We start from the raw sequence: 12,070 nt of genomic DNA, 5'->3' as shown, positions 1-12,070 counted from the left end.
ATCTATATATATATGAAACCAGCTGCCAGTTTGCCTAGTTTAATAAGACACGAAACAGTTAGCATGAACTTCATTAATTAAGATGTTATTTCTTGTTTGTTTTACCTGCACAAAAGGCAAAGTGTAAAAATGACAAGCTGTTTATTTCCCCTGTTTCCAGTCTTATTGCTAGGCTACGCTAATCATCTGCTGGGTCCACCTGCATGTTCTCTGCTCAGATGTGAGTGTTATAGATAAATTAATTTTTTAATGAGTTGGTTGATACATGTATTTTTCCAAATCCAAACTATTGTGCAAATAAAGGAATGTGACAGTGACATACAGCATCTTCAGATGTGTAAGCGACAATAACTATTAAAGGACAAACACACAGGGATACTTTATTTGAACATCTGCTGTGGGTTACACTTGTGGAAGATGATTCCTTTGATTTTGAAAGCATCAGGATGCTTGGCAAGTGTCCTCAGACAAAAGTCTAAGCCCGTCCCCATGATGAGACTTGGGTCCTGTTGGGGAGAGTGATGTGGTTCGACTGTGGTTGGATGGCTGGCCGGTTGGCCGGTCAGGCTACACTGGAATGCGGGCTCTTTTGTTTGTCTGAGAGAGGAGTGGGTCAGGGGGAGAATGCCATTGATGATTGCAGAGAGGAAGAATGAACCTCCAGGAAGTGTTCTCTCTCTCTCCCCGCTCCCCCACTCTCCCACTCTCATTCTCTCTCTGTCTCTCTCTCCGTCTCTCTCTTCCTCTATCTTTTTCTGCGTGTGAGAACCTTCACCGTGCCGAGCCTCTCTCTCTGAGGCCACGGTCCCCAGGCACAACCACTGCTTTGTCTTGCCCTGTGAACACACACCCCTCCTCTACTGGGCGCCTACGTTTGCCAGGGCCAGTGAAACACAGGGCCACTGCTCCTATTCTTATCCACATCGGCGCTCCTGCATGGATAGTGTATGTGTGTCAGTGCTGAATGGTAATTTGCTTTTTTATGTGACACACACATCGGACACTTGTGTATTTATTTTAGTTTACAGGAAGACACTATTATCTCCTTGCATCCAGCGTTTAGACCAAATAAAGAGAGTTTTTATTTTCAGAGCATGACACCGAGTCTTGGTCATGATCATCTGGACATGACCAGGGTGCAGATATCCAACCTCTGTGAGAGTATAACAGCACCGGCCTAAAAATGGAATAAAGCAGTAAGTGGATAAGAATCTAGCCGGTGGCCCCTTCTGACCAGTGTCTGCCGCCTCCCGTCACATTGCTCATTCCCCTCTGTGTCAGAAGGCTGTGAGGAGCTGCAAATGGCCCTTTCAAAACACACGACAGCTGGAACACAGGGCAAAGGTGACCCAGGCAGTTGGGAGGGAAAGGGGGGGGTTTGAAGGGGGAGTGGGGAGGGTGATTGGGGGGGGGGGGGGGCACGAGATGAGCAGCTGCAGCCCCGAGCCCCTGTTTCTCCACCGTGCCACCATCCCTGGCTTTAACAATCGCAGAACACACTCTGAGGACCGTGTGTGGTTTTTTCTTTTTTTTTTTCTGAATAAAGTCTCAAAAATGTGCAAAATGTGTGCCCTTTTTTGTCTGTTCTCAGAAATCACCCTCCCTGTCTCAAGACAAAAAAAAAACACAAAGGCACTGGGTGATTTGGTACCAGGGAATTCCACAACCCAAAGCAGGATTAGAGGCCTTAAAAAGTTACCAAGAGACGCCCTCCAATTTACAAAGCATGATTTATGGCTCTTTTATCAGTCTGGATTAAAGCCATTTTAAGACAAAAAAAACTATATTTTTGAGGGGATTTTTAAAGTAATCGAACTTGGATGTGGACTTTGAATATCCAATTATCTTCAAACAGATCTGAAGAAAAGGGAAAAGTCATATTTAACTTGCAATTTTAACTATTTACGCTATTAAAAAACGACCTGTCTTTGTTCTAAAATCTCTCAAATGATTTCAGACTTTATATCAATAACACATTTCATGCAAAGTTCCAGTACAAGTTGTTTAAAAATACTGCAATACAATGAGTAATACGATAAATAGATCAAATAAAAGGAAGGATAAGATTGACTCTGTTTATCATTGCTCCACATGTGTTCCTCCCTTACTTTGCCACACTTCAGGGTTGACCACACTCCCCCCCCCCCCCCACCCCCCGATGGAGGGACAGGTGTTTTGATAAGAGCCAATAGATGTTCCCAGTGATCTGCTGCTGTGTGAATTCACGGAGCGACACCACCACCGCCGCCACCGAACTTTATTGTGGCCGCGCGTTATCGCGAGACTTGTGCCATTATCAACCTGCTTGACACACAGCAGCGCTGAGTGCAGCCTGCCTTGCCAGGGTTAGGACCGAAGCTTCAAGAAACGACAAGGAGCAGCGAAAACATCTGGACCGCACATCATGAGAGGAGACCGGGGCTTGTAGGTGGGGGAACAGCACGACGGATCGGGCGGAGATACATGTGAGTACGGTGCGGTTTTTTGCGCTTTTAAAACGCAGGAAGCGAAAGTTAAAGTGTAAGCCTCGTCGCTTCGTTCGGCGCAGTTGGGCTTTGCTGGGAGTTCCTCCGCTGCTTTTTTAGAAAAAGGATCCCAGCAATGCGTTTCCCCAGACACGGACACGGAGCTCGGTGTACTGCGCCCTCGGACCCCTCCGTCCACCAACTTTTCTTTTTTGGTTCTTTTCAAAAATAATCCAACTTCTGTGCGTAAAAATCGCCGCACGGCAACACGACCCGCGCCGTGTGTGTGCCATCAAACTTTTAATAATCACTCAAATCCACTATTTATTTGTCTTCTCACCATCTGCCCTTTCTGTTTTGAATTAGCCCCTTTTAAAGAAACACCCACAGCTGTGTGCGTGTGTCCGAGCGGTGCGTAAAAAGGCCCCGCGGCTCGATTTTTTTTCTTCTTTCTATTCTCATCCGCGACCATCGAAGTGCAGCTTTTCCCAGCTGATAAATAAACGACCCGGTTGGATTATTATAATTTTTAAAGTTGGCGGTGTTATCACTCACAGATCTCGCTCCGTTTGGAGAGTTGTGTGTCCTTTTTGGACTGCGCACGGCTCCGGAGTTTAACATATGGCATAAAGGGGAGCACAGCTGGAGGTAGCGTTTCCATTGCGGTGATGTCAGAGCAGCTGACTCCACAGCTTGCAGTGTAATTAGCAAACAGAGCAGCAGTTTACTCACTCACTCTGCGCTGCTCTTATTTTTTTTTTTCCTCCTGTTCTTCACGCCGGCCTCCCTCCTCCCTCCCCCCCCGCGATGGACGAGTCGGATCATTCCCAGTCCCGCTTCTTGCTTGTTCTGTAAACACCGCTGTTTTGTGTGCGCTCGGAGACGCACCGGTGCGTCACTATCCGATCACATTTTTTGAAGGCGCAGCGCAAGAAGTGTGGCTGACTGCCTCCACGGCCAATCCGACTTGGATCAGCGGATCCGTCTGCAGCCGTGGTCCATGGGTGGGTGAGCGCAGCGCGGAGTGCCCCGCATCACTGTGGGGATACTCAAGTTGGATAAAGTTGTTGATGTAGACATTTCTTAAATATATTTCTGGATCAAGTTTTAAAATTGTGAAGGGTTTTCTGAAGTTGTATCTAAAGCATGCCGTCTGTGTTTTCCGGTACTTTTAAAATCACGCGTAATTTCGGATGAAGTTCATTTCTCTGGTTTTTTATACTTCGAGCTTGTTTTCGTGTCCGATGTATGAGCTCCTCCGATCGGCTCCATTTCCTTCATCCACCATCCTGTTTTTCCTGTTTTTCACCAGGTTATGAAGGAAGAATGGAGTTCCCAGACCATAGCCGCCAGTTGCTGCAGTGTCTGAGTCAGCAGCGTCACCAAGGTTTCCTCTGTGACTGCACTGTTCTTGTCGGCGAGGCTCGATTCAGAGCGCACAGAGCCGTGCTGGCCTCCTGCAGCATGTACTTCCATCTCTTCTACAGGGACCAGCTAGACAAAAGGGACGTTGTGCATCTCAACAGTGACATTGTGACAGCCCCTGCTTTCAGTCTGCTCCTTGAATTTATGTATGAGGGGAAGCTGGAGTTCAACACTCTGCCAGTGGAGGATGTCCTGGCAGCAGCCAGCTACCTCCACATGTATGATATAGTGAAAGTGTGTAAAGGCAAGCTTAAGGATAAGGAAGTTTCGTGCCTGGACGAGAAGTTGGGCGAGGGTTTGGGACTCAGCTGCCTGGACAGGGAAAATTCCTCGGATGGCGAGCTGCACAGTAAGCAGCTACTCCGGCGACAGCTCCAGTCACAGTCTCTGGGGCTTCACAGGGCCCCCCCGGCAGAAGAGTTTGACATGGACAACAGCGAACTCAGGCTGGCTGTCACAGATTGTGATAGGTCTACACGGAGCAGGCAGAAGGCGAACGGTCACTCTGGCAGGTCCCCGGACCTTGTAAGTGTCAATTATGTGTCAGCAGAGGCCGAGCCCTGCGTCCAAACAGCTGGAAAAACAAAAGCTGATGTCAGTAGTTCCACCGTATTGCTGTCCCAGAGGTCCCGGGCTTCAGATGACATGGACTGTGCACTGGATTTGTCTTTCAAGCCTCTGTCTAGCAGAGATCCCTTACACCCCTCCTACGTCTCGGGACAGCTGGCCCTCGACAGCCAGCAGCAGGGCATTGAGCCACTTGTTAAAGACGAACACGACTTGCTGTCAGAGCAGGAGGACAGTGAGCCGATGAGCCCTGAGAGCCAGCGCTTTGGGAATAGTGCCAGGAGCTCGGTGGTGACAGGGTTCGCTGCCCTCTTCCCAGGCAACAACGGCTCTACAGCCGCCCTGCTCTCCCAGGAGGAGGACCTGATGGACGAGGAGGGGGAGGCCTGCAGAGGGAGGGAGGGCGCCCCGGGCAGGGCGTTGGAGGAGCGGAGGGGCAGACTGCTGGGGGACAGCGAGGAGGAGGAGGAGGACGACTTGGCCTCTTCAGACATCTCCACCTCCAGCGGCGTGCTCCTGCCCCCGGGGCAACAGGTGTGTGTGTGCCCCCTCTGCAGCAAAGTCTTCCCCAGCCCCCATGTGCTGCAACTGCACCTCAGCTCACACTTCCGCGAGAAGGAAGGCGCTCGCTCCAAACTGTCCCCGGACGGTTCGGTCCCCACCTGCATGCAGTGCAACAAGACCTTCTCCTGCATGTACACCCTTAAGCGCCACGAGCGCACACACTCTGGCGAGAAGCCATACACCTGTGGCCAGTGTGGCAAGAGCTTCCAATACTCTCATAACTTGAGTCGGCATGCTGTAGTGCACACACGTGAGAAGCCTCACGCTTGCAAGTGGTGTGAGCGGCGCTTCACCCAGTCCGGGGACCTCTACCGCCACATCAGGAAGTTTCACTGTGGCCTTGTCAAGACTCTCGCCATCGGATAAAACACCTCTCACCAGTGCCATGGCATAAGACAGAAAATGTCTTTTCATACACTGAATACAATTACTGAACCATTCTCCTGTTAGTATACACACGTTTGTGGCCGTCTGTCGGAGACATATCTTTTGGATTCTAACCCCATGTCTCAAGTCTGAAAAGATGTAGCAACTTCTGAGACTGGAGCTGTTTACTGTGCCGACGATGTTGAAGGTGCACAGGCTGCTCAGATCAACATGGGTGCTGTGAAATTCAAGCTGGATCTGTGTGAGCGACGATGAACAAATCAGACGATGCACTTGTTTATTTCTGCCCTGTTTAAGTCAATCTGTTGAGTTTATTTAGTGAGAGGAAAGAAAAAAAAAACATCCTATGTTTTTACCCTCTGGGTAATGATGTCTAATGCTAACATATGTTAATACAATCTTTAGAGTAGGTGAGACTTTTGTGCACATGGGAGATCAGAACCGTCCGTGAGTAGCAATATATGATTTGTTTTTAAAGCTTCTACATTTATTATTATTATTATTATTATTATTTATTATTTGGGATTTGTTTAGTCCTCTAACAAGTAAACTATCATAAGGCAGCAAAACTAATGAAGTCTGACTACTGGAAGTATGATTAATATTATTGTTCACAGTTAATGTTTGGTTGAAATGAAGTCAACTACAGTTTTATGTTGTTTAGAACAAGAGGCCCAGACCATTACATCATCATGTTTCTTTTTTTGCATTGGGGAGAGTTAACAGCTCTTTTAGTTACTAATGTAAGCGAGCACATATCGATGACACGGCCTTGTAATTGCTACTTAAAAAGAAAAAGTTGTATAAGCAGCGGAGGGATGGAGAACTAGTTGGGAGCTGATGCCTGTAACACTGGTGCCTACTGATGTCCTCAACCTAAAAACAAGAATGATATATATATTATCATGCCTTCAAATCTGGATCACACTCCCTATACCAGGTCATAACAAAGGTAATCGTCTGCTCTGGAATGATCCAAGCGTGTCCTTTAATTAAATCTTTTTTTTTTTTTTTACAAGAATGTAATAAAAGTAAATCAAGCTCCTGTCAGTTAAATGTTTATTGGCGTGTTTGGGTTAAAAGCAAATTTTTGCCAGTAAATTACCTTGTTATTTCCTGGTATGGCATCTAAAGGGCACGCTGATGTGGTGTTTGAGGCCAACCCTCCGCAGGCAGGGCGGGGAAAGACGGAGACAGGTGGATGTTCGGTGCTTTTGTCAGTTGTTGGCGCCGTCTGTTCGTCAAAGATGTGCCATTTGGCCGAAACCTACTGACCTTTCTTTCTCCGAAATTAACTTTCTCCACATTTATTCTTACTGTACGTGTGTCTAAATTACTACTGATGAAGTTGGAGCCTTTAGCGGCGCTCGTCCTCGAAAGAATCTTTTGGGCGGGAAGTGGATTTTTCTTCCGTCCGTTCTCGAGAGGAGGTGTGGCGCTAAAAGTTCCTGATATTTGTCTATTCTGTCCTGAGAAGACTTGATCAGAATTTTATTTATTAGTTTGGTTCAGGGTTTACTGTAGCTGTAGTTCTTGTTTCTATGAGCTTGAGAGACGCCACGTCTTGCCTATAGCGATCTTGGTACTCATTAACTGGTATTTGGGGGCTGTCTGTTTATTTTCTCTGTGCAAATCAAGTTACTGTAATTGTATTTTTAATACACCATGTAGAAACCTCTGTCGAGTGTTTATGATGTGTCACATGGAACATAGAGAAGCACTTGTTTTTAGCATGCATATAGTTTCAACACTATTGTCTAGGCTGCTATTTCTTACTGTTTGTATATTTAATGTAAATATATATTCTATTTATCAGACTTTGTTTGTTTTTCCGTGTGACATCACGCGTCGAGGAGAGTCAGGTGTCTTATCGAGGCGACACGGCCTCTTAAAAGTGTCACGTCTTCCAGAGGGGGTTTGGTTCCTTCTTTCTTTTTCCTCCATTTTTTAAAGACTTGATTGGACTCCGCCTCGCTACAAATCAGAGCAGTGAGTAAGCGCTCCGGCTGCTGTTCGGCCACAGGAAACAGCGGTTCACAAGCACAGCCACATTGATACGGCATCGGCTACCTATAGAAACGAGACAATACAGGCATTGTCCCCCCCCCCCCCCCCACCACCACCACCTCCCTCCCTACCAAGTCCCAGGTAGTTCTCAAGGGATCATTGTGTATCTCTCTCTCGGAGCTGTGGGGAGAAAAGCCAGCGCAAGTCTCTCTTTGCACTTTTCTGTATTGAATGGAGCCCTTGGAATGTGAGAAATGTATTTGGCAAAGGGAGACCAAGGAGACTGTAAACAGGTGTATTGTTCGGAGGCATCAAAGAACAGACCCCCGCCCCCACCCCCCCCCCCCCCCCCCCCCCCCCGTCCCAGCACGTAGTAGATAAACGCTTCATTGTTCCCCTACATGCAGAAGTACCACGGTGATTTGATTGCACACATCTATCAAGAGAATATCAGAGCATTGTTTTCAAGAAAAGTTGCCGAGACTGAATACGCGGAATATCTGGTGGTAGAGGTCAGACGGAGGTGCTCTTAACCTGTCCATTTCAGCAGAGACACCCTGAGGTGTTGTTTTTCTTCAAGGTTTCTTTCAGGACACAAAAACATAAATTCACATGTGATTCCTGAGCGTCTGCAAAGGTTTCAAGCGGAGAAACCCAAGTCGAGAAGAAATCAGACCCTTTTTTTTTTATTACACGCAGCCCACCTGACTTGCCATCACCGGTCAGGGAGGTTGTTATTTGACTCCTCCTGGTTTATTTGCACAGACACTCCTGTTGTTCGCACGACACATTTATGACTTTGGTTATTCATCAGAACAATAGACTTGTGTCGGATACATAGATGCCGCATTAGTGTTAATAATGTATATTTCAATCCAATCGCAGGAATGTAGATTGTCACTGTTTCCTTTCTTCTAAAGTGCAAGTTAAAAATCACTTGATTCTCTAATGTACATGTGTACAGAGGTAGCTGATCAGACAAACTAATGACACGTGAAAGGGTCTTTTCTTTCTTTTTATTCTTTGCCGTCTTTATTTATACCTCCAGGATGATCGCCACATGTGCCTTGTAGACACACGGATAGGTGTTGCATCTGGAGAAGGCCTTTTTCAATACTGTACATTTTTGCCCTAGACGGCGGTGTCAACGTTCACATTACAGCTACAGTGGCTCGCCCACTAATGTGAAACCCTTCGCAGCTGTTGTTCCTGTTTTTCAATTCTATCATATCAAAAAAATGTAAATCCTGACAAACTGAAAGTTTGAAGTCCATTTATTTTTGCTGCTTTGAGAGAGATTACATCGACGTTTAGAGATTCATTTCACCTTTTTTTTTTTTTTTTTGTCTGACTAAATCTGTTTTGGATTTTTGTTAAACTGAAGACAAGCATTTGTGTTTTGGCTCTTTAGAAGCCAGTGCTAGTGGGAACTAACAGTATGTTCCTGAGTTAATGTCACTGTTGAATGTGAAACACTGAGATTTGATTGTTGACTTTTGTGGAGACGGTGCCTCTCTCGACTGAGGGCCGTGCTCTCCTAACTCATGCTGTATGATCTTTTTAAGTAAAAAAAAAAAAAAAATGACTTTACCGATACTGGAATTTTGTCCTCTGCAGGATACAACTGTGAAATTGTGTATAATCATGAGAAATATTTATTATTGCATTTTGCTTCTTGTGCAACATTTGACTGTTTCCGTTTTAATTTGGTTTAAAAAAAAAAAAAAAAAGACAAACAGCTTCTAAATGTCAAACGAAAAATCTTTTTAATAGAATTTGTAGAAGTGCCATTAGATTTTAATATAATTTTTTTAATAAGAAAGGTATATTTTATAGTAATCAATTGCTTCAGTGTTAGTGGTGTAGAGATTAGAGGACAATCTTTATGCAGAATTGACATTGCTTAGATATTGAGGCAATTTAATTTGATCTATAACTGTATGTGCATTTTCTTTGTTTGCGCTTTTGGAGTGTGCTTGTGTGTGTGTATGTATGTGTGTGTGTGTGTGTGTGTGTGTGTGTGTGTGTGTGCTGTGGAAATGTGACAATCTTGATTTAGGTCTTTATTAAGATTATGCATAGAATTAAATGGAACAACTTTCTTTCTTTGTGTGGACTCCATTCATTCAATTCCAACCTCCTTTTCACACCTGCTACGACACATGATGATCGGTACAAGAGAAGCATGTTCTTACGCTCATAAATACTTAAGAGGAGACTAGTCTGACACACAGCAGCAACAATCAGGCAGACTGTGTGCGTGTGTGCGTGCAGCACAGCAATGTGTACAGAGACAACAGAATGTGATAATACTGCTGGTGTTGCAGGCCGTATCCCTCTGAAACCATAAACTGAGCTCAAGGACGGAGTGATTTCAAGATGAGCTCCCATTGTTCCATAGCTGATGCCAGTAGTAGAGATAAACCGGGGATAACAGAGCTGCCTTTTGTAATGTAATTATTACTTAAACTCAACTTATAGCAACTAAACTACACACGATTTGTGTTATCTGTACGTAAAGAGACATGTTAGAAAGGTGCTGGTCTAATTGATGCCAATTCACTGGACATTTTCAATAGGGAGAAGTTTTAATTATTTCCCCGCTGCACCATGAAAGAAATCCAGCTGCTCCGCGACGTGATCCCAATGGGGATGTGCTCGGGTTCCCACCACCCTCCCCCCTAGGCCCAGCTCACCCATTCTGGGAACGCCATATAGACATGGGCCACATCCAACTGCCCCTGCCCCCATCCATCCTACCTCCACCCCCACAGCCCCCAAAACCATGGCCCCAAACCTCGGCCTCATCCCACCACTCCATTGTGTGCATGGGTAGTAGTTCAGCCAGGCTATTGTCTGGCGCGGCTCCCCAGCACGTACTTTATGCACAAACAGACGACACAGCGGCGCTGGCCAGGCAGCTCCAACATAAAGAAAACAATGTCCTCCCAAGATCATTCATAAACACCCCGAGCAGCCCTGGCAACAGCTTCGCCCACGATAAATAAGGGCCACTCCGCAGTGCTGTGGACACCTCACACTGTACACATCCACAGCAACATCTCACATCTGCCTTACAGGATCCAGGGGCCTGGTGTGTGTGTGTGCGTGTGTGTGTGTTAGCTATGGACCAAAACCTTCACATGGAAAGTCTGGGCCATGTGATAGAGCTTAGCTGCAGGGTGACGAGCTGGGATATGTGCAGTGTAACACGATGGTGTAATAAAACATTCCTTTTCTGAGGCTCAAAGCCGGGCTCCTTTGGCTTTGAGTGATTTTGTGTGTGCGTGTGTGTGTGCGTGCGTTTAGGGGCACTCGAGAGAAGTTGAGAGGAAAGTTGTAAGTGTCCACCACCTCAACAGGGCCAGCGGTGGGAGCCCTTGACCTCTGAAGGGACGGACTGCCAGGGACAGCTGGTGTGGCCTGTGTTTATTTATTTATTTCTTAACAAAAGACAGGTGGTCACACTTGAAAAGGGCACACAAACACAGTCACACGCGCGCCTGTGCACAGACGATGCGCGTGCACACACACACACACACACACACACACACACAGGGGTGGTTTGTCTGTGTATTAACACATGCATACGTTATCATCCACTTAATTTTGCAGGAGCCATTCTTATGACTTTCAGAAAATCACGCTGCTGCCCAGAACAAACAATAATAATTGGATTCTCAATGAATAAACTAATAGTCTGGAGTAAAAATAAATCTCAGCCAGCGTCCATTACAGCCAGCTTTTACAAATCATACACGTAAAGCAGCGTTTACGCCCTTAATCCCAACCTGCAAGCCACATCTGAACTGTGTCTGAATTTCTACATGTGCATAAATACATATCAACTGGTGCCCTCGTATACTGGGTTTTGCCTTTTTTGGAGCGGCTCGCCCTGACAGTGCCAAGACAGTGTGTCCTTGGTCCACTGTACAGCTGTCACTTACTCGCACTCGTTGACGCATATTTATAGCAGCAGCATCACTGGGCCTGACGCTCGCCACGCTCAGACCACAGCTGGTCCCCAAAAGAATGGGTGAAAGACAAAGCCACGTGCTCCCGCTGGCCGGCCGCAGTTGGTCCTGTCTGGAGCGCTGTGGGCGATTATGTGGCCCCCTTCTCCTCGCAGACATGCGGGCCATGCATGCAGCAGGGAGAGGATGAGGAGGGCCCATTCATGGGGCGGGGGGTGAGAGAAAGCACACCATGACCTTTTTTTCTTTCTCTCTTCTTTGGGTGTCAGGGATGGGGATGTGGTGAAAAACCTTGGCAGCTGCAGCTGTCTTGTTTCTGAAGGTGCATAAACACATCACATCCTTATTAAGCGAGAGCAGAGGGGGAGGAGAGGCTGCGCATCAGCATCCTTTACTCTAATAAGTCCACAATTAATATAGTGAACATTTTGGATGACATACTGCAATGTCACCTGTGCAATGTCCTGCATCTAGAGTCTAATTTCAAACGGTTTGCTTTCAGAATAAGGAGAGGCTCAAGACAGTGGAGTCATGACACTGATATTTGCTGCTTTAATGCAATGGCCTTGATTGATTAAGTTGAAGGAAAAGAGGATGAATGGAAGAGTGATTCATGAGGTTGGGATCGGAGCAGGCTTTTCTCCATTGACATTCTGTAAATTACTTTCCCAAAGAGTAATA

The 12,070-nt window shown here is 46.3% G+C and overlaps 1 protein-coding gene across 2 annotated transcripts; it reads left to right on the top strand.

The window, feature by feature from the left end:
• Positions 1-25: 25 nt before the first annotated feature.
• Positions 26-9,517, top strand: zbtb42 (zinc finger and BTB domain containing 42). Of its 2 annotated transcripts, XM_034575616.1 has the most exons (3): positions 26-220; positions 2,124-2,465; positions 3,778-9,517. In XM_034575616.1, exon 3 carries the CDS (start codon positions 3,792-3,794, stop codon positions 5,385-5,387), a length of 1,596 nt encoding a protein of 531 aa, XP_034431507.1. In that variant the 5' UTR covers positions 26-220; positions 2,124-2,465; positions 3,778-3,791; the 3' UTR covers positions 5,388-9,517. The 2 variants fall into 2 exon arrangements, with proteins under 2 accessions (XP_034431507.1, XP_034431506.1); XM_034575615.1 differs by lacking the exons at positions 26-220; positions 2,124-2,465 and adding an exon at positions 2,480-3,469.
• The last annotated feature ends 2,553 nt before the right edge of the window (positions 9,518-12,070 follow it).

Source organism: Hippoglossus hippoglossus, chromosome 22 (genome assembly GCF_009819705.1).
Source record: "Hippoglossus hippoglossus isolate fHipHip1 chromosome 22, fHipHip1.pri, whole genome shotgun sequence".
Lineage (NCBI taxonomy): Eukaryota > Metazoa > Chordata > Actinopteri > Pleuronectiformes > Pleuronectidae > Hippoglossus > Hippoglossus hippoglossus.
This window is presented reverse-complemented; position numbering and strand designations above follow the sequence as displayed.